The following is a 23,934-nucleotide window of genomic DNA, read 5'->3' as shown; positions in this document are numbered from 1 at the left end:
AATAAATAAGTATAATCCTTACTCACCAGTTTCTGTCATTGTCAAAAAATAATCAATCTGGAAAAGAAAACACTGTTTGAATTGACTTTATTGCAGTAATGGCAAGCACAATGGCAATAACACTGAGCTCAGGGGGTTCCTGCTGAGCACCGTAAACATATAAATATGTACAAGACACACAAATACACACATGCAAATTCATTATTACGCCACTCTGAGATCTCTTTCAGGTTAAAAAGAATTACAAGAGATTATTTACCTTTTACAGAAGATTGAAGAAAAAAATATTGCGGGTTGAGAACGTTTGTCCAAAACAGGTAACCTTCATTATTAAAACTCTCTGAGAGGAATGTAATTTTTAAAATTGGTGTGTTTGATGAGTGGTATAGAATTTGGTTAGCAGATGTAATTTTATGATATACAGACACTGAATAATTTATAATTTGGGAAGAAAAAAAAATCTTGAATATGCTGACCATAAGTCTGTATACAGAGAAAACATCCAAAACCATTAAATATTGCATGGCCAAAGAGCATTGTAGTTCATGAAATACATTTCCTTTGATTCCGTATTTACAAATTGTAAATATCAGTATACAATATCACTAAAAAGGTATTACATTTACACACATGATTGAAAAAAAAAACAAAAAACAAAAAAAAAACTGAGCAAACAATTTGGTCAGTTTCATGAAAACAACAATGCTGGGACTAAAATGCCACGATGAACCGGTGACATGAAGTTCATGGGCGTGGCGATTTCTGTTTAACCATGATGATTACGACTGATCCTGACAGCCACGCGTTACTTTAGTGACACGATATGACTTCTTAAAATTACTGCCGCTTGGCCTTGTAAGGTCGCGAGCGTTTCCTGCGATCGGGCTTCCTCTGTTTGTGCAGGCGGCCGATACTCACTCCCTGCCGGCGACGCACCGAAATGTTCTGCTCCACAAGGCTGGCTAGCATCCCTGCAGAGTACAACCAACGTAGAATTAAAATACACGGCGGAAGTCCGCGATAGAACTCGTGTTGTTTTTCGTATATGCAAATTCTTTGTAAATAATCATTAGAGCTGTTATTTTAGGATATGGTAATACTGTAAGGCAAGTAGCAACATTCACATGAGAAGCCCTTTTATTTTCGGGGTACCACAGCAGTACATGTGTATTGACTAGGATGTACATCAATTGCCTGTCCCTTGACAATACGAGGTCTGCCAAATATTAAGAAAGGAAGGAAAATGAGGCTAACGATAAGACGGCATTGGGCAAAAGAGAGGACAATGTTTACCTTCTTGGGCCAGCATAGATATAAAGGTGCAAATAAACTCATCGTAATTATGGGTCCTTCTCTGATCGTCAATCTGCATACAGGAAGATAAACATTTTGATGAGAAACCAATCCAAAGTGCCAGCCAAAATTACACTCAAGTGGTTGGGAATATATTCAACCCACTTTGTATTTCTTTCTTTTTTCGACTTCCTCCTTGAGATACACTTCATAATTGGCAATGTCCGCCTCTACACACTTGAGAAGTGCAAGCAACTCCTGCAATTGACAGAATAGTGTCTTAATTATGTGACTGCTCTACACACACGGAAGAAGTTGTCATTTTTGGACTTACTTTGGGTGAGTACTTATCCCCCGGGGGCTTTCTGTCGGCAGCAGGCTCGATAGCATTGAGCTTTTCCTTGCTAGGTTTCACATCTTCCCCATCTTTGTTCTCCTCCTCCTCCTCTTTCTTCACCTCCACAGATGGTCCCTTGTCTTTCTCGGTTGTTGTTTCCTTCTCCGCTTGATCATTATCCTTTATCTTCTCAGGATTGCAAGGCGACTTAATAGCATCTGCAGCCAATTCGGCTTTAAGGCCCCCCAAAAAAATAATAATTGATCAACACAAGTTCAAATGCGTTCTACGTACTTTGAACAATATCACATTGTGCCCCAACATGCCTGGCAGCACTAAGGACCGATGGAAGAGATGCAGCATAATTAAGAAGTAAGGACAATAGATAAAGAGCGAATATACAGTTGTGAGTATAGTTTTTTTATGCTCTGTTTGAATGTGTTGCTGTTTGATTAAAAGAGTGACAACCAGCATGAAGCAAGCAAGTTTTAAAATAATATGGACATACAGTATAGAAGAGTATATCTGATGATCTAAACGGCAGTGAGGTGCATGGATACTCACCAGATGGTGGAAGAGAATAGATGATTCCGTCCTCCAGGAGATGTAGCAGGGCCACGCTGACAGACGGACCCAGTTCTCTTACAGCACGATTGTGTCGGGAGTCTAGTCGAAGCAACTCGTCTTCTCCGAACAGCACGCGCGATAGATGGGATGCTACGGGACTCGATGGACGCGTAGCGGCCTGTGAGCGTGCGGGTGAGCGAAGCGGCGAGTTGAAGGCGCTGCCGATCTCCGAGGCCGTGTCAGTGCTCTCGTTGCTGGGTGTGGGGGAGGGCTGCGAAGCGGATGTGATGCAAATGCCGCCGGTGCGGCCTTCGGTGCGCACAGACAGCGGTGTGTTGAGGGCATCTTTTTTTTGGGCCTCCTTATTTAGTTTCTCAGCTAAGACACTGAGGGCAATCTGGCTTTCCATTCCAGTTACGACTCTTCCTGTTCGTGATCGCAGACCGGCCTTCCGTCTAAACCTTGAAAAAAAAAAAAAAAGAACAGTTCAAAAGTGAAATCATGAATGTTGTAAATCAAGGAGTCAAAAGACTCGCTGCTATGGTGAGGAGGAAAAAATCATCAGGAAACTAACCTCGTTGCTGCTCCTGCAGGTGCTGTGACTTCCTCCTCATCCTCATAGTCATCTTCATCTTCAGAGTATGCTGGTCGTGCAGGTGCCAGCACTCGAGAACGTCCCACACCGGCAGCAAGATCCTCCTCTTCCTGTCAATCAAAGTATCTTCATTTCTCAAAACGTTGTTTGCAGCAGCTGAAGTCCTTTCAACGCATAACAGATCGCTTTTATAAAGAACTAATGGATTTCCTAACAGGAGGCATGACCGTTGTTATGTCCTGTAAGTGGCAGTATAACTGAGTTTTTAACCAACATCAGCGGTCTTTTGTTTGTTTTTAATACTTGATCTGCCATTCGGATTTTCACCAAAATTGAATCATTCTATCCTTTTTCCATGTGTCACAAAAGCATTGAGATTCATTGAAAATATATTGAGCAGTGTTTGCTGCAAACATACAAACAAAGGCAAGGAAAATTATAATCTCCCTCTGAGCATTCTCCTGAAGGCCAAGCTGTTTGCAGGACTGCAAAAAAAATGCATGCCATTTATTTGTTCTTAATTATACAGTCCTGTTACTGTTCCATACTGGCAAAAGGTGAGCGTGCATTAAAGATTCAAGAGTTGCCCCCCCCCCCCCCCGCCCCTCACCTGCATCGGTGACTTGGCATAGTTGTGATTGTCGAGGAAGGCAGGCAAGCGTTGAACGATGGGGTTGGTGACTTGCTGTGAGCCTCCTCCGGGTGCTTTTCCTGTGGCCTTAGTGTTTCCTGGAGGAATGGGGCCAGCTTTAGATTTCCCTCCTGACTCATCTATAAAGGAGACAGTATTATATTTAAAATCCGCCTTTTTAGGAGACATAAAACTACTGGCAAGAATAGAAGAATATGCACCAGGGGTAGCTTGATCAGCCCCTTGGGATGTTACTAGCTCCGTGTCTGCTTCTTTCTTGATTGAATTGGTGTTGCCGTCAAGCGTGGGAGAGTCCTGCTGCTTCTTGTCATGGACAAGCTCAGGTTGGGTGAGTCGGATCATCTGCACTCACAAAACAAATTTGTAATTTTCTTAGACAAAAACATGTTTTTCATCACAAAGACGAAGAGAAGAATTATTCGTTAATGGCCATCATGACTCCAATTCAAAGAAAAGAACAATGTGGCGGTTCGATCCACGATTTGAGTTTTCTTTATAAATAAATATAATAAATATAACATAGCACAAATAAATCACTATTAATGTGTATAGTAATGGTTATTATATTAATGTATTTATTGGTTTCTACTCATTACAGTCACAATGTATATAATTTATTAATAGATACATTTGAAAAGTCGATGGCGCCTGTGTTTTCCTCCATGCTCCACTTAAAATTATTTTGGGATGATGTCTTTGAAGCTGCATTAACATGTTTGCCGTGACTTGGGGGGTGTTCTTTGAAGCACGCTAACGAAATGCTACTTAAATGAGCTCTGGCGGAGGGGTGTGTGTGTGTGTGGGGGGGGGGTTAGTTGGTCGTAATTGTCAAGGTTATTAGTTGTGCTAGTAACTTGTATGTTTCTTCCTTTTGTCTACGCTCCTCACGTAGTTGAACAGAACCAGCATTAGTGGTAAGGCAATGCACGGCAGCTTTATTTATATAGCACATTTAAAACACAAGGCAACTCAATGTGCTTTACACAAGCAAAGACACAAGGCCAACTAGCATTTACAAGGTGGTGGTGGTGGTAGCCACAGTTTTGCTCACTCCAGTCACATGACATGCGTATGGAGCAGGATAACTGAAAGTATTTGTATTTTGATAGTATTGCAATTTTCAGTTTTAATACGGTATAGTTAGAGCCCTATCTGGGCCCCGAATGTCTATTTCCTACCTTCTGTAGACCTTCCAAAATAGTCTGTCGATTCTTCTTTAAAACCTCCAGTTTGGACTCGTACTTCATCCTACGGTCCGGCACCACTGCCATCAAGTTGAAGCGGATGTCATGATATGGCTCACTGAGAATGAGAGGAGCACAGGGGCTGACAGTGAAGGCAAGGGGACGCTATTAGGAATGACTGGTTCAACACTCACCCAGCAGTAGCCAGACCAATCCTCTCCATGATGACCCGTCGAGCTTTATCCGTCCATTCCTCCTCCTCTCCCCATGGCCCTAAGAGAGTTCAGTAAACAACATTAAACATTATTATTTACGACGTTCAAAGTGCCAGAGTTCTACAAATCAGTGAGCAAACACATGTACAGAAGCATCTAATCTTACCGTGGTCAATAGGGTAGGCCTTGAGGCCATCAAGCTCAAAGAGGCGATCTTTGATGGGGACATAGCTCACAAAGTGGAAGGCCTCCATAGTTCGAACTGCACTAATACCATTCTGTTTCTCCGGCAGGTGCCGAGGTTCCGGTCTCCATAGAAACAGAGAGAGAGTTTTTTTCTCAAGAAAAAAAAAAAGATTTCCAACACAGGATGGAATCATTTACAAAATGTAATGGTACCCTACCTGGCATGGCTGTTATGTGCTCTGGCCAGCTCAGGAGCATTTCCAATGGCATAACCTTTACTCTGCAAAATAGATGGCATTTTAAACTTGCATGGACCTTGGCGAGAGCATGCATGCTGTCCATTATGTTCACCAGGGTCTCTCCGATTATTCTCAGGGCCATGATTGAGGATTAATTGTGCTGCTGGGATTTCCCCAATCCCTTAAATATGTCATGTAGGAAAAGAGGAGACTCACAAAGGTACTAGGAGTGGGAAAAAAATGTAATCAACATATTCTACAGTGAAGCTTTAACCGAGGAGTAGTCTCTAATACACTAATGATGCCACAGATTCCATATTGGGCATTTATAGCTGTCACGCACATGAACTCTTTCAATCACATTATATGACAATCTAATGCCCCGAAAATTGTAGGGCTTTTATTATTTATTGCTTATTTATGATGTGTCTGTTCTAATGCTACAGCACAATTGTGTTTCACTTTAGATAGCTGCTATGCTGGAACAACAGAAGAAATTGTCTCCTTGAAGAAAAGTAATAAGTGAGGATGTCATCTATGGGAAATAAAGCTCTTCCCTTTAAAGTAAAGTTGTCCAGCCTTCAAACAAATCTGACCGTTTCCATTCCCCAAAATGCACTGGTTTTATAGCCTCACAAATCAAATCTAAAGAAATTATTAATATAGTACATTTTTCTCAGAGATGCTTATGCCAGAAAATGCTTACCTCTGGGCTGAAGCCTTTTGTGAAAGCTTTCATGCGACTCAGGGTGGTGCCAAGCTCGACACCACTGCAATTCAAAAGCACACTCAGCAAGGCATGAGTGGCACATGAATTTGGTATCAGCTAAAGGGAAAAATTACAGCAAGTAAGCATTCAAATGTTTTTCTCACTATGCCATCATGAATCTTTTTCAGGTCCATGATCGATTGAGTACCTGATGTGCAAAGAACATATCATTAACTATCTCCTCATCGATGACAGAGGTTTCATCCACTAAAGTATTAACTTTCCTCCTGGATCGACGCTCCTCAATCCACTTAAACAGAAAGATGAAGCCATAGACTGGGCTGGAAAAGATAATGAAGCATTCCTCAAATGTTCAGGTTTACAGAAGATATAGGTAAATAGTCGGCATACGGAGGTGTCAGAGAAGTTCCAGGACCGGTTTCACAAACTACAATCTATGAGTTTTCCCCAGCAATGTGGGCCAGATGATTAACAAGCAAGTGTACAAGGAAAGTCTGCAGCGAATGCTTCCTTCAGTGCACGAGAAGAGTCGAGAGTCTTGGCAGGACAACTTGTAGCTGCTTCAGCATGACAAAGCACCTGCTCACAATGCTCCGAGCATCCGATGGTTCCTGACTGAGCAGTGTGATTTTCAGCCTCTTTCTCAAGCTTAAGGAGGACATCAAGGGGACCTGTTATGAAGATGTGAATGACATCAAGTTGGATGGGATGACAGCGTTTTGGAGGATCCAAGAAGAATTCTTCCAGAAGTGCATGGTGTGGTAGAGAAGGCTGGGAAAATGCTTTAAAACTCCAAAGAGATTACTTTGAATAGATCTTTTGTGACTCCAGTCCTGGAACTTTTGTGCCGTACGTCATATTAGCATTACGGGTAGGTCTCGGCTAGAGCATATTTTTCTCATTGTGCTGATTAACCTTTACCGATCACTTACCTTTGACACTTGCTTTGAAGGTCATATATTTCCTCGACCTGTACGCCTTTAACACCTGCAGAAAGGGAAACCAACTAATTAAATCCCTTTTTCAGGAAGGAATAAGTTGGTTTTGTTGCAATAATGTTCTTTATTCTGATTCATAAGGTTTGTTTGTACTACTCACCAAAATCTTCAACTAGCAAAGTGAACAATCCTAATAATGGGGAAAATATGTAGTTAACTCAGCGTTTGATAACTTCCATGACAGAAATCCAGAAAGCCCAAACATACATTATGTGTACTGCAGTGATGATGAATGAGCAAAAGAAAGCACGATTGCTCCCCAAAGGCATGGTAAATAAACTGCACGCAACAAACTGTACATGGCTGATATATAGGTGTCTCCGGAGCATAATACGAATGGAGAGGAGCAGCTTCAATGAATAATTATTGAACGCTAGCTGTGGTAACGTTACTGTGAATCTGTTGAAATAACTCACCTGGGTCGCTCTCGAGCTCCAGCCACCCTTTGTTCATGTTTGCGTTTGCACTCAGTGCGCACTACCATTTAAGCGGTTTTATTGTCCGTATCCACCGACGAAGAAGTAGTACTGTTGAACGCGCCGATCCATTCACCATAGAAGCTGAAGATAAACACAAAAGACAAGAGTCGGCCGCCTACAAATTGCGTCATCAACAACCGACGGGTTGTTCGCAGAGACACACAAAAAATACAGTATAACATTTTTTTTATGGAATTAGAAGAGACAGAGAAATACTAAATTAAAAACCGTCACGTAGAAAATAATGTGGTTCGTTCAAGAAATATAACAAACACAAATAACGGAATACTTCATCCTCAATGAAAGGATTTAGTTTACTGTCGGAACATTGCTTCGGCGGTGCAACACTTGAAGGAAGGAATACACTGTAACACTGGGGAAAATTGGAAATGAGGGGAAACATTTATCGCTTTATTTTCACAATTAGCCAGCAAACAAATTGATCGGTCCCCGTGTGCATTAACGTCGACATTTCCAGAAGCGTGCAACGCACATGCTCCCACGGTATGTTGCTAAAATATACAATGATTGGAATAGTTAGCGCGTCTAGCTAGCCGAGAGTGTTAGCATATAAGTGATGTCGACTAACGTTAGCTGCCCGAGAGTAACACACAGCACAAATACATTCTCACTGCCACATTGAAAAATGAAGCCCGTTTTTTAAGCAAATGAATTTTCCTGTCAAATAAGGGTGGGATATTATATTGCTTAATTGAATGCGAATAGTTGAGGGCGGGGGCTGTAATTGCGTGTGTTGTTTTATAAGTAGCTAGCGTATTGGTCTGCTACTGGAGGCAGGAAACAATTGCACTGTAGTTAAATTATAGCAGCAGGTAGGTGCAGCGAGTGTGGTTGTTCTGCGGTTTCATGACCTATCTATGCTATAGGTGTACATTTCAGCTAGCTGTTTATGCATCCCTTATTCAAACGGAATCGTGAAAAGGGGATTCAGTTGCCATCAGTGATTAGTTCATCCACTTATATTTTTCATTAATTTGACGATCCGTGGACCAAATATTATGGTATTATACTGACGTTATGGTTAACGTGTGTAATTTAGCCGGACGTGTGTAATTTAGCCGGAGGTTAGACCAAATGTCAAATAATAATGTCACTCCACACGTCTGGGAAATTAAAATACTGTGAAATTATATTTTCTACATCTGAATCCACACATTTCTGACCCCTTTCATCCTTTATGGTCAGCTATGTCATTTGAACCTTTAATATCCAGTCACTGGGTATACATTCTTTACAGTGTTTTATTTTCTTTGTTTGTTTTGTGTTTGTTTTTAGGACCCCTGATGAAGGTGTGCAGGTAATAGTTTGAGAGCCCGTAAGACGCCATGTCTGAAGAGGCCATTTCAGAAAGTGACCTGGAGGCTAGCCTTAACAGTGAAGAGGATTTTCAAGAAAATGATGAAGAGGAAGACAATGGCGATACAGATGAGGGAGAGGAGGAGGAGGAGGAGGGGGAGGAGGAGGACGATGATGATGATGATGAGGATGAAGACTTTGGAGATGATGATGATGATCACAGTTTGGGTGAGTGTTTTCTATTTCTCGTGATCTCATGGGTAGCATGAATGTAAGTATAGTAGATGCCCTCATTAATGAAAGCATGTCACACAAAAATAAGTACTGTTTAAATCAAACTCAGTCAAGGTAAAACTAATATACTGTTCTCTTCAAAGATAAACCAGGTAGTGCACACAGCTGGAATGAAAAATCTCAAGAAAGTCGGGACTCCACCTCAGCTACCTCGGAGCCACCGTCACGGCCTGAATCCCAACCGTCGTCGAGGGCGCCCTCCAGACCAACCTCTCGCTCTCAACTTCCGAGCAGCCCTGGCAAATCAAGTCAGAGCAAGACACATTCCAGCAAATCAAAGAAACAAAAGGCTTCTAAACTAACCAAACCTTCCAAGCCTTCAAAACGATCCAAACCCTCCAAGCCTGCCAAACCTGCACACATGAGGAAAAATATCAGGTGCGGATGTGTTTTACATTTCCTAATGTTGCGGTTCTTCACCCCCCCACCCCAAAAAAAAAAACATACATATCAGTGCACAAAATGACCATTGATCAGTTCCACAAAAAAATCACAAAATCAACAAATCAGGAATTTCACCAAAAAAAAAAAAGGAAAAAAAAAGAACTGAATGGACATAGTGCAAAACAGTCACTTTGGCCTGACAGACATAAGTTCAGGAATGCTGACTTGACTTCACCTTGGCAAATAACTCTCTCCTATCATGTTCGGAACAAAATCTAGTACTTTTATTTGTTTATGTCTACCATCCTCACAAAGTATTGCTTGCAAAGATACTTTGTAACAAACAGTATTAGTATCACGCCAAAAAGCCGAGAGTGTTGTTGTTATGAAGAGTTGTACAAGTGGACACTCAACTCCTCGAGTTCGATCGAACTCAAGTTAAGAACCACTGCACTAATGCAATTTATATATATAAATAATTAAAAAAAAATCTTCAATTAGTATTATGATCTTACTACTCCTTAAACCAAATACGTTATTGTTTGGCTCCAACAGAAAGCTACTGAGCGAGGACCAGCTGGAGGCTGGAACCAAGGCTGCTCAACAGGAAGAGATGGAGAGACGGAAGCGTCTGGAGCAACAGAGGAAAGACTTCCCTACACCAGCTCCAACTTTATTAGAGTCCCATCTAGGTTCATGGCTATTTTCCAGTCATTTAATAACTGTTCATCATTGTTCAGAGAACTTAAATAAGACTAAGACGATGCATTTTTGATGATCATCATTCCAACAGTGGACCCCACTTCCTTTTTGGGAGAGATGTCTCACTTGGTCCCCGCTCTTCTCGGCAAGCAGGATGTGATCTGCCTGGACAGCAGCGGTGATGAAGATGAAAACATGGAACCAAAACTCCCAGAGCTAGCAACGCGAGATGGTAATGGAGATCATAGGTCTTGGTGCTTTCTAATTGTGCCCTCAACTCTATTGCCCAGTTAACCCCGTGTGTGCGTGTGTGCGCGCGCGTGCGTGCCTGTCACTTTAATAAAAAACAGTCCACCTCAAATAGACCAATTGGCTAGTGTGTAGAAAAATGCTAATAAAATCATTTTATTTTAATGACACTGTCTCCAACTTAATAAAGAAATGCCCCTGTGCACTATTGGGGGAAATATGGTAGATGCGGCAGGCCTTTATGCTCTGTTTATTGATGGCACAGATATAATTGAACTCAGCTCTGGGGACGAGGACGCCCTGCAGATAAGCAGTGAGTCGGGCGATGAGGAGGATGACGGTGGCCCCGCCGGCACAGAGGAGAGCAGTGGAGCGCACATCAATGATGCTCTGAACTTGCCTGACGCCCAGGGCCGCGTGCTGGTTAATATCAACCACCCTGCGGAGGAGAAGGACATTTATCTCGCGCCACAGCTGGCCAAGGCTGTCAAACCTCACCAGGTATGTCCACAGTGTGCTTTCTTCATCAGCTGCCAAAATGCCCGATGCGTTTCCTCTCAGGGTGTCAATGTGACATTTTTCGCCTCATCTTTTCCCTAGATTGGCGGCATCAGGTTTCTGTATGATAACCTGATTGAGTCTCTGGAGCGTTACAAGAGCAGCAGTGGTTTTGGTTGCATCCTCGCTCACAGCATGGGGCTTGGCAAGACACTGCAGGTCATTTCCTTCATTGACATCCTGCTGCGGAATACTGAGGCTCACACTGTCTTGGCTATTGTTCCTGTGAGTAATTAGAGTCCATATTGTCTGTTCATGGTTCATGTTTTCATTTCAACGTGTTTGCACTCATTTTTTCCTGTATTGAGTTATCTATACTGTATTGAATTATAACTAGGTACAAATCAAATATTTTCTTCCACTTTTGTCAACCTGACAGAGATTCACACTCTCTACGGAATCTGCAACCTTATCCAGATCCGCACTAAAATAAAATGGTTTCTTTCTTAACCCATGCCACGCCCCTCCACAATATTTATTGTCTCATTTTCTTGCTGTTTTATAACTCTGCTCTACACACCTGCCCAATCACATATTTTTCCTACCTTCATGATAGTTAGACGTTACTTCAGTACTTGTATTGCTCCAACTCCTCTCTGATCTCTTTGTTCCTCTCATTTTAGGTGAACACACTTCAGAACTGGCTGGCAGAATTTAACCTGTGGCTTCCACCACAGGAAGCACTTTCCTCCGAGACTGACCCCACGTTGTTTACCGGACGTACATTCAAAGTTCAAATTCTGAACGATGAGCACAAGTACGTTGCACACCACAATACACATAAATTGGCCCGTGTCAAATATTTGAAATGTTGAGCATCTTTAATGTGTGCCCCACAGAACCACGATAGCTCGGGCAAAGGTGGTGGAGGACTGGAGTCAAAATGGGGGCGTGTTGCTGATGGGCTATGAGATGTACCGCCTCCTAACAATGAAGAAGAGTTTTGTTACTGGCAAAAAGAAAAAATCAAAGAAGCCCATGGGGCCTGTCATCATTGATCTAGATGAGGAAGATAGACAACAAGAACTCATGAAAGGTGAGCAAAACTCTTCAGTATATAATACTACCGCCAATGTGTGATTAATATGCAAGTGCATAAAAATATATACACGTGTCATTATTATTATTATTTTATTCATTTATTTTTTAGGTATTGAAAAGTCCATTCTACGACCTGGGCCAGACGTGGTGATCTGTGACGAAGGCCATCGCATTAAGAACTATCATGCCAGCACGTCACAGGCTCTGAAGAATATCCGTTCGAGGCGCAGAGTGGTTCTGACAGGTTACCCATTACAGAACAATCTCACTGAATACTGGTGCATGGTGGATTTTGTTCGGCCAGACTTCTTAGGCACACGCCAGGAGTTCAGCAACATGTTTGAGCGCCCCATTCTGAACGGGCAATGTATGGACAGCACGCCTCAAGATGTTCGCTTGATGCGTTACCGTAGCCATGTGCTGCACAGCTTGTTGGAGGGCTTTGTCCAGAGGTGAGCAGGGTGCCCTAAAATATGTATTTTTAGAAAAATAGCTCCGACCCACATTAATTGTTCTGATTTTTTTTTTTTTCTGCTTGATAGACGAGGCCATGATGTTCTGCAACACCAGCTTCCCATTAAGATGGAGCATGTGATCTTGGTGCGGCTATCTCCTATACAGAAAGCGCTCTATACTGAGTTTATGAATCGCTTTAGAGAGGCAGGAAACAATGGTTGGCTTGGTCTGAACCCTCTGAAGGCCTTTTGTGTATGCTGCAAGGTAAGACTTGAAAATCAGAAATTTCTCCCAATGTGGCACGCGGGATTGCATTGTACGCCCTTGATCAATAAAACTGTGTTTTTCATCTTCACGCTAGATCTGGAATCACCCGGACGTGCTTTTTGAAACTGTACAGAAAGAGAATCAGGCAAACGAGCAGGATCTGGACCTCGACGACATCGCCGGCGGTCCCAAAGGCAAAGTGTCAGACTCCAACAACAGCAAAGCCAACAACATTCCGCCGCTGCTCAATCCCTCTCAGGATCGAAGCAATCAAGTCATTACTTATGAATGGGTATGATGTGACCCTCCTTAACCATTCACTGCAGCAGTGACCGCTTTAAAAAAAAACTCCCAAAGGTCATTTACAGGCTCTCGACGATATTGATCTTCTTTCTTTCACAGGCAAAAGAACTCATGTCAAACTACCAGATAGGACTTCTGGAGCACTCGGCCAAAATGGTGCTACTCTTTCATTTGATCGACGAGAGCGTCAGAAGAGGAGACAAGATTTTGGTCTTCAGGTAAGTCGCTTTGGTGTTTGTTAAATCAAACACCAATCGGCCACGAAGCAGTTTTGTTCTGTAAGATTTAAAAAGAAAATGTACGACATGTCTTGAAGCGAGCAGCCACGTGTGCTAGTTAGTCATATACATGTATCGTATTCCTCAAATAGTGTCCACAGCTCACTCACTTTTTCCGATATCTCCTCCTGCATTGCCAGTCAAAGCTTGTCCACCCTGACAGTCATTGAGGACTTCTTATCAAAGAGACCCATTCCATCACAAGACACCGCCGAGTCTCAGAACCCCAACTGGGTTCGCAATCACAATTATTATCGTAAGTTCTGTTCTCTGAGAATGTATTGTGCATAAAATGAGAATTTAAAAAAAAATGTACGGACCATCATGAATCTTTGAACAAAACCATTTCTAAATGGTTGACTGCAAATGTACGTCAATGTTAAGTACAACTGAACTGTACTCAAAAATGTACCCTACTGGATTAAAAAAAAAATTGAAGCCAGTGTAACATAATGCACGCTTTGAACATTTCATTCACTGATCCATTTGATTACCACTAAAGGGAACCTGCATATCACACTTTGAGAAGCACTGAACTTGGAGGGTGGGGGGTGAGTAACTGCTGTTAGACTGTAAAAAAAAACAAAAAAACGTGTCTTTGTTTAGGACTGGATGGGAGCACATCATCTTCAGAAAGAGAGCGCCTGATCAATCAGTTTAATGACCCAGAGAACACCAAATCGTTTCTCTTCCTGCTGTCTACCAGGTGTGTGTCACATTCTTCCTGCATCATTTCCCTAAGCTCCTTCCTTCCGCCCACTGACAGGCACTAAAACCTGTACATCTTTGCACCAACTTTTGTCCTCCTGCCAGAGCGGGTTGCCTGGGTGTGAATCTCATTGGAGCGAATCGTGTTGTTGTGTTCGACGCCTCCTGGAACCCGTGTCATGACGCCCAGGCCGTGTGTCGGGTGTACCGCTACGGTCAAAAGAAACCCTGTTACATTTACCGGCTGGTTTGTGACTTTACCTTGGAGAAGAAGATTTATGACAGACAGGTCTCCAAACAGAGCATGTCCGGTAAGAAATTGAAATTGATTTCCGTGCTTGGCGAGTAACTTACTTGAAACACAGACCTCCCCGTGCGTTACAGACCGCGTAGTGGATGACCTGAACCCGGCGCTGAACTTTACCCGAAAGGAAGTGGAGTCACTGTTGCATTTTGTCGAAGAGGAACCTGAAGCAAGCAAGATCAATCTGAGGGCTTTGGAAGATGAGCCAGTCATATATGCAGCCTGTCAGCTTTACCCACACCTCATCACCAAAGTACAATGACTATTTTATGAATGATGAGCTGATATACTGCACGGTGTGTGTGATGCATTGAGAAGATGTCTTTCTCTCCATTTGTGCACACAGCAACCTTTCCAACATGAATCTCTGTTAGTGGACCGGAAGGAATTCAAACTGACCAAAGCGGAGAAGAGAGCGGCCAAAAAAAGCTACGAGGATGAAAAACGAGCTTCCGTGCCCTACTCTCGACCCTCCTATGCCCCTTATTATCCAACCAGCAACCAGGCGCTTGCTAACATACCTGCATTCAGTCATCGTGGCTGGTGGGTTTCAAGTCAGTCTTTGATTGTATTTAATGTCATCTGACTAGCAGTTCTCAAACGCGGCGGCTTGCTTTGCCGCGCTTAGTGCAGTCATAGTCAGCTGATCGGCTCGTTCATTTCAATGTTCCTATTTCCAGGCGTCCAATGGCCCGGCCTGACGACAAGCCAGTAGCAAGTGTGAGGCCCATCCAGTCGACCCCAATCCCCATGATGCCTCGCCAGGTTGTCATGGGCATGGCGGGGGGCAGCTCCCCTGGCAGTTTACCAGTCAATTTCCTGCAGAAGGCTGGGGTTTACGTTCAGCGGATTGTCACCACAACAGGTACCGTGTCTTGTTTTACAATCTATTATACTGACAAAAAAAAAAAAAAAAAAAGGGCAAGTGAGGTGCAGGTATTCTTGTTGTTCACTTTGGGTCAACACCCTTACTTTCCACGCTAACATGTTTAACTTTGAGTGTGTGTGGCTTTAAAAGGTAGGGCCTGGCCTGCTAAGTGGCTGTCTCTATTCTTCACCACTTGTTGGAGTATTACAATATATTCTAATTAGCAGAATTAGGCTATATTAAATGCGTTAGCATAGTTGTTGTGGTGTGTCAGTTCATTCTGCTTTGCAGGAGACACAATGCACTTTACTTTTTCTTTATTAAATGATACCAAATTTTGGACATTTTAGGTCTTGTATTTCCTCCACCATCGCATGGAGCGTGAATGTGCAGTAATGTTAGTCAATGCAGAAAACTGATCACTGCAAAGCTTCGAGGCAGAGATTTTGCATTGAACTTTTTTGTATTCAAATGTTTGAGGTATTCGATGAATCACTTCGGCCCTAATATGTATTCTCATGTTTCATGTCTATAAATCTGTAGACATCTTCATCCCGGGAGCCAACAGTACAACAGATGTCCAAGCTCGGATTCGCGCTGGCGAGAGCATCCATGTCATCAGAGGATCTAAAGGTAGATGCAATTCATTCTTTCGTCATTAAATGTGTACTGAGTCCATCATCGGGTGTTTTCTTGTCCACAGGTACTTACATCAGGACAAATGATGGAAGAATTTTTGCAATTAGATCTGGAAAAATCAGTAGACCATCCGCCGCGGGCACCGCTGTTTCAAGAGGTACAAATGCATCTTGATTTATTGTTGTAATTAAACTACGGGTTCCATCTGTCATCATTCTGTGTGGAGGGAGGCGAGTGGAGTTGTTTGTGCGCCAGTGGCTGAATTCATATTTTCCTCATGTTTACTGATGGGGTTGTTATTTTGCAAAATGTCACCTTGGTAATGCAGCATAGCCACGGTGATGCATTGTGGTGGCACCATCATGCTTTTGGGCTCATTTTTCTTCCCCCGGAATTGGAGCTTTAGGATGGAGAGACTTCTAAATGAACACTTCCAAAGTCAGTTTGGTGCCCAAACCTTCAGCATGACAATGATTCCAAGCATACATGCAAATCAAAAGAATATTAACATAAAGAAATAACGTGAGGTGACCAAAAGAGGCCTATGCACAAAAGATGCAGACATTGTTGCTGTTGTATTGCAAGTACCATAAAAAAAAAACAGAGCACGCCAAGTGTCACCACATGTAATATTCTTACAAATTATAGTGACATTATGTAGTTTGAACATTAACACTGCGCCCCAATGTTGGGAAAATTGCACAGTTAAATTCTGAACAGTACTTGGGCAATGATTGTTTCACGTACCACTAGGGTGAGCCCGAATACCACCAGTGAGACCAGTAGCACACTTTGAGAATCATTGCCCCCAAGTCAAAGCCAAGTGTTGTCAGAACGGTGGCTAATATCTTGGAGTTGCATCACGATCTCAAAAAAAAAAAAAAGTTAATTTTTAATGGTTTGTATGTCCCTCTCCTCTACAGATAGCCAGCGTTCTGCGATCCATCCACTCAGTAATGGCTGCGCCTCCCCCGGGGAACAACTGCAGCACTCACCCGAAGTTGACGTCGAGCACCAGTCCTCGTCTCCCTTGAGCTCCGAGATTCTCCGCGAGCTCAGCCACTACACGGCGTCCACCAGCGACGCCACCGGCGGCGCAGGGAACGAACTCTCCTCCCCGTTGGATGCGTCCGTCACAGCTGCGGGAGATGGCGGCAGTCTGATTCCGGACCTCCGCTCACCACTCAACGACGACCTCCTGACTTCGGGCTTAGAGACGCAAGGGGTGAAACGCAGGCATACTGAAAGTCAAAGCGCCATGGCCAAACGGACTCTGGCTCCATCGCATTTCCCCGGCTTGTCCATGAACTCCAGTGGGCTCAGTTTTCCACCAGTGGGTCTGAACTCTCCCTCGCTTTTAGGGAGCCTGGGACATATGACTCACCCTCTTCTGATGGGTGGAAGCGGTGGACCTTCATTCCTTCAGGCACCAGGACAAACACTGGCAGACCTGCAAACCATGTTCCCTTCCGCACCGGGCAACGGACAACTTCCTCCCCCTTCCGCATCAGCTCTATCAACCGCCCTCTCTTCGTCCTCCAACACCATCCCCATATCGTCGGCATCATCATCATCATCATCCGCAACGACATCCTCACTGGCATCAGGTTCTCTGCCACCATACTTGATGAGCCCCAATGTGACGGGGCTGCTTTCGTCAGGCTTCCCTATCAACTACAGCCAGTCCCTGCTCCCAGAACCCCGGATGTTCCCCGGCCCTCTCCTCGCCGGGTCAGCAGGTTTCCACACAGTAAACTCTGCTTCGAATGCGTCCGGCTTCCTCTCCCATTTCAACAATCCCACATCCAGCCTGTTTGGGTCGGCTCTGACCCAACCGGACAGGTATCAGAGTGCGGAGAACGGAGGCGATAGTTCCGATGATGATGTCATAGAGGTGACCGGACACTGAAGACTCACACAGGGGCTGTTTGGATACAAAGGTTAATCATGGCTGATTAGACTGGGGTGCGATTCGACAAATAATGGTTTTTCTGCTAAAAACAACCCTGACTCATGTGAATCGTGTATATCCTCATTGTTTCTGATAAACAGCTTCATTTCAATATTCCATGATGTTCATTTTTTGGCCATTCATTTAGTTGATTGCATTCCTTGTCCCAACAGCGACACAGAGACATATTTCCCTGATCAATAGGGGAATCCTCATGCACCTTTAAAAATGTTATTAAGTCAGTAACACATTTTTATGCTGAATAAAACTGTCTTGTTGGGTTTGCTGTGAAATGGAGCAAGTATTTGTAGCAGCACTCACCGGCCGAATTCCCGACAGATTTTACTTCACACCGCGCAAAATTCATTACACTCACCGTGGCCACGGACTAATTTCACAACCCAAATATTAAAAAACATCAATAAATAAAAATCCACTGGAATATTTGAGTCTGCCAAAAAGTGTAGCACCCCATTTTGAAAAGAGATTGTGGTTCCGTGACTCATGACAAAACTGTAAATATCTGTATATAGCAGTTATTCTCATTGTTTATATTTCAACTTAAATTCATTTCAGGTGTAGGGAGGTGTATAATTACGGCATACAGGAAGATAACAGTTGCATTGTTTTGCTACAGTTTTGGGAGGGGTCACTCCCCCTCCCTTTTTACACTCAAATGAATGTATCTTAACTTGCCCTCAGTGACACACTCTGTGTTCTGTCATTTTTAGCCTTAAATAACACAAAGAGGTCTTGGGTGTCCAGATTTTAACTTGGTACGTGCTCTTTTTTTTTTGTTTGTTACCATTGTGATATCAAATGTGAACATGCACTTGTTTCCTAAAACAAGAACCGATCGAGTCAAAGTAACACTCAGCCACTCAAACGTTTCCCATCGTGGTCCGAGTATTTATTGAATGTCAACGTCTGCATCAGAACATTCGCACTCACGCCCACGAGTGACTGCGGCCGGGCTGGGCCGGCCAGGTGGCGCTGTGGGCTTTGCCACCCAACCAGTTGCAACGGCCTCCTGTGTTAGTAGATATGTCAGTGGTGTGTTTAGATCTCTGCTGCTCTCGAGCCTTGTGGGTTTTTTTTTTTTGTTGTATTGACGCCACACTGATGTTTCGATTTAGGAATCTGTTGAGTCGGTGGTTTTATTGGCCTTTAGAAGAAAAAAAAACAGGAGAGCATGAGACTAAACAGCATAACCTGTAAAGAGTTTTTCCAGTAGACTGGTGGAGACATTTTTTTTTGCTGTATGGTTTTTCTTAAGCCTGTCCTAGAATCTTGTAAAGTGGCTCTGAAAGGCTGATTATGGAAAAGATGCAGATCCCATGTCTATATTTGTACTCTTGTTAGAATTTGAAGTGGGTTATCATTGCTTTATGTTTAACTCTGTTGTTTCATGTCCAGTGGGGTCATTTTTATGGATTGGATATTTAATTTTTTAAATTACTTTTTATAATTTGATCACGTGTTCTTTCAATAGTAGCTTCTCTCATTTCAGTATGTGTAGTTTCTGAAATGTATTTATTATTTTTTTTATTACCTTCTGTTCACTTAGATGGCTGATCCATGCCATGTAGACAAAAGCAGAACATGACTATGTTATCAATGTTATTTTAAAAATAAAACACTTCTATTGCATGAATAGCTTTTTTAATAAACAACACAGCTTTGGCTGGTCAAAAACATAATTGCGTACAAATCAGGTCAATTTAAAGGCAGGACAAAGTGACATCTGACAATCAATTTTGGCCTGCACACTTGACACAACATGCTATTATGTAAGCGTTTGACAAAAAGCATTGTCAATTTTTGGTCCAATCAAGAACCACCCCAAAACCCATTTGAGGGCTTTTGTGAAATGAATTTGTATTCGTGGAAACATGTCACTCAATGGCGGTGTACAGTGAAAAAAAAATATTGTTACCCATATAAATACACACAGGTATATGGCTTTGTGTGTAAAACATAATCCCTGCATACGTGTCAGTAACGGTATTCGGACCAATGTACTCAAGTACTGATACTTGTGTATTAAAAAAAGAGATAGAGAGAGAGAGAGATAGAATCTTAAAGGGGAAGTTAGTCAACAATGTTCTTTACAATAAGTCATAATTTGCCCCACTAGTCTGAACACAACATTCACACACCACAGTGCCGAAGAGCTCAGGCAATGACCACTCGCGATGAACCTGTTTTCTGGGTTTGGTCGTGTAACTTTGGACAGCAAGTGGCAAAATGGCCACCCGCTCAGATTGTTAATGGATTTTTGACTCGACTTCCCCTTTAAATAAAAGACAAAAAGTACACTCTGAAAAACGCGCAAGTACAAAAAAATGAAATTGTTAAAGTCAATTACATCGAATACCCGTTTTGATAACTTAACATGAGAATAAAATCAATTTAAGCACATGAACAAAGATATGTATTGGGAGTTCATTACTTCTCACCACCGATTAGGACTGGAAACGTTTCTTTGCCACGTAAGCACTGGTGACTTGATTCATGATGATGAGGGCACAAAGAATAGGACAAAGTGCCGCCAGGTACCAAGTGGCATCACCAACCGACTTGGTGAACCACCCAGAAGTCAAGCCGAGGAGCAGGCTGACGCTGCCAAACAGGTAGGTGACAAGCCCTGACGTCGCGTGGTACCTCTTGAACTTAGCCAGCGACCAGCCTTTGACCAAAGAGTGGTAGATGAGGGGCACGGCGGCCAGCGACTGGACCGCCACCACGCACACCGTGATCACGCCCAGCAGGCCGTGCCAGGAGGTGAAGTGAGGCTTGCCGTGCAGGTGTTTGTTGTAAAAGATGGCTGCCAGGCCGAGCGCGGCACACGTCACGCAGGCGCATTGCAGCATCCAGTGCACGCGACGTTTCACTTTGTAGGAAAACCTCCTCATGGGGGAGCCGTGGGGTGAGAAGAGGAGGATGGCTTCAGTCATGAAGAAGGAGAACTGGGGCAGAAGAAAATGATACTCAGCTCTGCATTCGTCATTACAGTCAGCGGCCAGCCACACCTGCCCAACCTAATGAGAGCCAATAAAAGGTTCTAGCACACATTCGGCTAGTTACTTTGAGTCTGAGTCTTCCAAATTACAAGTCGTCGCTTGGTCGGTTATTTGCCTTTAGAGCCAAAATTTTAATTAGGAGCGAATTTCAAGCGTAGTGGAAAAGAAAAAAACAGCACAGTGGCAGTCACTGAGGCACCTTCAGCTGTTTATAGAATGCAGGGTGCTACCGGGTGCATTCGGTGACTATGAAGGGCCAGTACAATTTCATCAATAAATATGATAGCACAAATCAGCACATTCTTGCTTTTTGAATATTTCATATTAATTATTATTTTTGCCCACAGAAATGAATCTGTCATCTGCACAGATTTTTTTTGTGCGCTGGGTTAAATGAATTCTCCCATAAGGAATTGCTTGAACAAGACATGAAGCCCAGAAAATGTCTCATGTTGGGGGGGGGGGGAAACAACATACCGGTAACATGCAAACAAACTAAATAAAAGTAATAATGCATTTTCCTAAAGGCTTAAAGAATACAGAATGAGGACACGGAGTATGATTTCATTATTGCGACATCTCATATTATAACGACTGTAGAGGCCCAGTGCCAGTTCTGACAGGGCTATTCTAACTTAGCTCATGGTGGCTCAACAGTGCTAACCACTTATAAAAGCTTAATGTAGGGCCCTGGAATGGGAAATAGAGTCAAATACAAAATGAAAACACTTGCAAGGAGCATGGATCAGACGCGACTACAGAATTAACCACATGGTAAACCGCCCATCTCTGCTTGAATCTGAACTCCTGACGTCTGTCACTGGTCAACAAATGAATACTATTGTGTGATGGTGTGTGTGTGTGTGTGTGTGTGTGTGTTTCACTTACACTTTATAAACCATCCATCCATTGTCTGATACGCTTTATCTTCCTGAGGGTCACGCCCTGAACTGGTTGCCGCCCAATCGCAGGGAACACATCCTTTCACAGTCACACCCAAGGGCAATTTAGAGTGTTCAATTAACCTACCGGCATGTCTTTAATGTGGGCGGAACGTTATAAGACCAGTTGGAAAAACGTCTATAGATTTTTTTCTTTCTCTCTCTCTCTCTCTCTCTCTCTCTCTCTCTCTCTCTCTCTCTCTCTCTATATATATATCAACCACAGGGCGGCCATCGGTACACTATTCAATCAAACTTGTTTGATTTGGCCCATCTTTATTATCTTACCGTGTGAGACAAAATCCGCCCTAACTCTCGCAATGAATATGCTATCTATGGAGACAGTTCATGTGGATCCTTGGGGTATTTTTATGAAAGTGAGTCATGGCCCTGTTTTTAAGAAACCTGGAAACTGTTTTAAACTGTGGAGAAAAAAAAATACATAAAGTGTCTCTTTTAAGAGGCCTTACCACCACTGTTATCTCCTACTCTGCATGCCAAAAAGTGGTACAGTCCTCTTCAGGGAATATAAATACCCCAAAATATTTTGTGTACCATACTGAAACACAACTGTCAACCTTTCGGTGCTGGTTATTGTTTTGTGGGGTTTTTTTTTGGGGGGGGGGGGTGAATGGATTAATGGCATTTCAATTTGTTGAACCAGTTAATGAAAAGACACGTCAGCAAAACAAATACACTTGAACCACTGTACAGTATTTTCATGTAAGATTATGAATGGAGTGATGCATTTAGGCAAATATGTGAACAATTTGTTTATTATAATTTGTGGCTTGCAGAAGTTTTACAACTGCTTTGAATCATGCGTTGCTAATATTTTGCCCCTCTCATCCTGCATCCAGATACTGTACAGCTGCCACTAAAATGCAGTGAGGCAGTAAACGTGCTCTATGTTCCCCATTGATCAATCACAGCATCGTAAATGTGTCACGTGTTACAAAAACTGATTTTGAATCTATCCAACTTACTGCTAGTGTCATGAGAAAAGGATGCCAGGAAAACCAACCTGTAAAAAGTTACACCCACAGGTCAAGTATACGTACAACAAGACATGAAGAAGAACGCGTGTGAAAATAATAACAAACGGTTCACTCACTTGTACCAGGTCGCGCTAGAAGAGCGACGAAGCCCGTGAGGCTTATGCCGAGGAAGTGTGTCAACACTGCGGAAGCTACTCGGGCGAAAGCGAACAGTCGAGGTTCGGCTTCTGTTTCTTTGCTGTGGGCCATGTTCGACAACATACCAAACGGTACAGTATGGACGATTTATAGCAATCCACACACGCCACCGTGTCACCCAGAGTTCCCAAAAGAAACGAAACGGGATAAAAGGTAACGTTAAAGGAAAACCATCGCCATTAAAAGGATAGAGAAGGTCATTCAAGCAAATCTACATGACCAAGAAACGGTCATATTATAGATAAAGTGTGCTGAATGATGGTCATATTTGATATGGTGTGTTGGCAGCGCAATGCCTGGAAAACCAATGGAAATAACTTCTGGTTACTTCCGGTTAGACTTTCAAAAAAAAGCTATTAACGGATATGTATTTTTTCACAATAAAGTCAATTTAAACAGTTTGCGAGTAACCCCCCCAAAACAGTCGGGTGTCTTATTTTATTTTTCCAATTCATTGAAATTGGTCAAATGACTAATATTGTATTTTGTGTGTTTTTGAACTTGGTGTAACTAAGCCCAATAGGTTTGAATTAAGTTTGTTCTCCCTACGCTTTTGTGGGGTTTCTTCCTCGTATATTCCAATATCTTGAATATATTTTTTTTATTATTCATGATTCCACCTTTTATAAAAGACCATCTGCGACAGAACATCTCTTTTACAATGGTGTCCTTGCCAAGATGACAAGCGCTATAAAAATGGGTGGTTCTATGAATGTTCTCTCAACTTTCATTTCTATCTGGAAGTTCATATCAGTATACATGTACAGTATATATTAGAATGTTTAACAAAAACCTTTCGCCTATGTGCATGTTTTTCTGAATTAATGTATTTCTATATTGAATTGCTTCTTGGTGGATGGTCTGCATTCACAAAAATATCAATAAAATTCAGCCCCCGAGGCTACTGCAAGCTTGTGACTATGTATTGCCTGCACACACTTGTACAGACAGTCAACAGATTGCAACTATTTTTTTTTCCC

At 42.7% G+C, this 23,934-nt stretch overlaps 3 protein-coding genes across 4 annotated transcripts; 1 reads left to right on the top strand and 2 right to left on the bottom strand.

The window, feature by feature from the left end:
- Window positions 1-70: 70 nt before the first annotated feature.
- bap1 (BRCA1 associated deubiquitinase 1) lies at window positions 71-7,603 on the bottom strand. 2 transcript variants are annotated; one of them, XM_019880700.1, is made up of 18 exons: window positions 7,413-7,603; window positions 7,097-7,126; window positions 6,931-6,985; window positions 6,186-6,318; window positions 5,975-6,094; window positions 5,248-5,309; window positions 5,010-5,152; window positions 4,823-4,901; window positions 4,623-4,746; window positions 3,645-3,786; window positions 3,403-3,563; window positions 2,772-2,902; window positions 2,195-2,658; window positions 1,628-1,863; window positions 1,459-1,551; window positions 1,294-1,366; window positions 808-971; window positions 71-710 (listed from the first exon to the last, which is right to left on the bottom strand). In XM_019880700.1, exons 1-17 carry the CDS (start codon window positions 7,447-7,449, stop codon window positions 838-840), a joined length of 2,217 nt encoding a protein of 738 aa, XP_019736259.1. In that variant the 5' UTR covers window positions 7,450-7,603; the 3' UTR covers window positions 71-710; window positions 808-837. The 2 variants fall into 2 exon arrangements, with proteins under 2 accessions (XP_019736259.1, XP_019736258.1); XM_019880699.1 differs by having other exon boundaries at window positions 71-971.
- Window positions 7,604-7,838: 235 nt separating this feature from the next.
- Window positions 7,839-18,466, top strand: rad54l2 (RAD54 like 2). Its single transcript, XM_019880698.1, has 22 exons — window positions 7,839-7,979; window positions 8,772-9,020; window positions 9,170-9,464; window positions 10,026-10,162; window positions 10,264-10,404; window positions 10,687-10,922; window positions 11,022-11,204; window positions 11,603-11,736; window positions 11,819-12,015; window positions 12,130-12,472; window positions 12,563-12,740; window positions 12,838-13,035; window positions 13,146-13,264; window positions 13,465-13,580; window positions 13,931-14,030; window positions 14,138-14,343; window positions 14,417-14,589; window positions 14,683-14,879; window positions 15,017-15,201; window positions 15,748-15,837; window positions 15,908-16,000; window positions 16,767-18,466. The coding sequence occupies exons 2-22, from the start codon at window positions 8,822-8,824 to the stop codon at window positions 17,750-17,752; spliced, it is 4,506 nt and encodes a 1,501-aa protein (XP_019736257.1). The 5' UTR covers window positions 7,839-7,979; window positions 8,772-8,821; the 3' UTR covers window positions 17,753-18,466.
- Window positions 18,467-20,102: 1,636 nt separating this feature from the next.
- Window positions 20,103-23,256, bottom strand: cyb561d2 (cytochrome b561 family, member D2). The gene is made up of 3 exons (XM_019880705.1): window positions 22,873-23,256; window positions 22,745-22,782; window positions 20,103-20,763 (listed from the first exon to the last, which is right to left on the bottom strand). The coding sequence occupies exons 1-3, from the start codon at window positions 23,015-23,017 to the stop codon at window positions 20,260-20,262; spliced, it is 687 nt and encodes a 228-aa protein (XP_019736264.1). The 5' UTR covers window positions 23,018-23,256; the 3' UTR covers window positions 20,103-20,259.
- Window positions 23,257-23,934: the final 678 nt, after the last annotated feature.

The sequence above is a fragment of the Hippocampus comes genome, unplaced genomic scaffold, assembly GCF_001891065.2.
Source record: "Hippocampus comes isolate QL1 unplaced genomic scaffold, H_comes_QL1_v1.1 scaffold68, whole genome shotgun sequence".
Lineage (NCBI taxonomy): Eukaryota > Metazoa > Chordata > Actinopteri > Syngnathiformes > Syngnathidae > Hippocampus > Hippocampus comes.
This window is presented reverse-complemented; position numbering and strand designations above follow the sequence as displayed.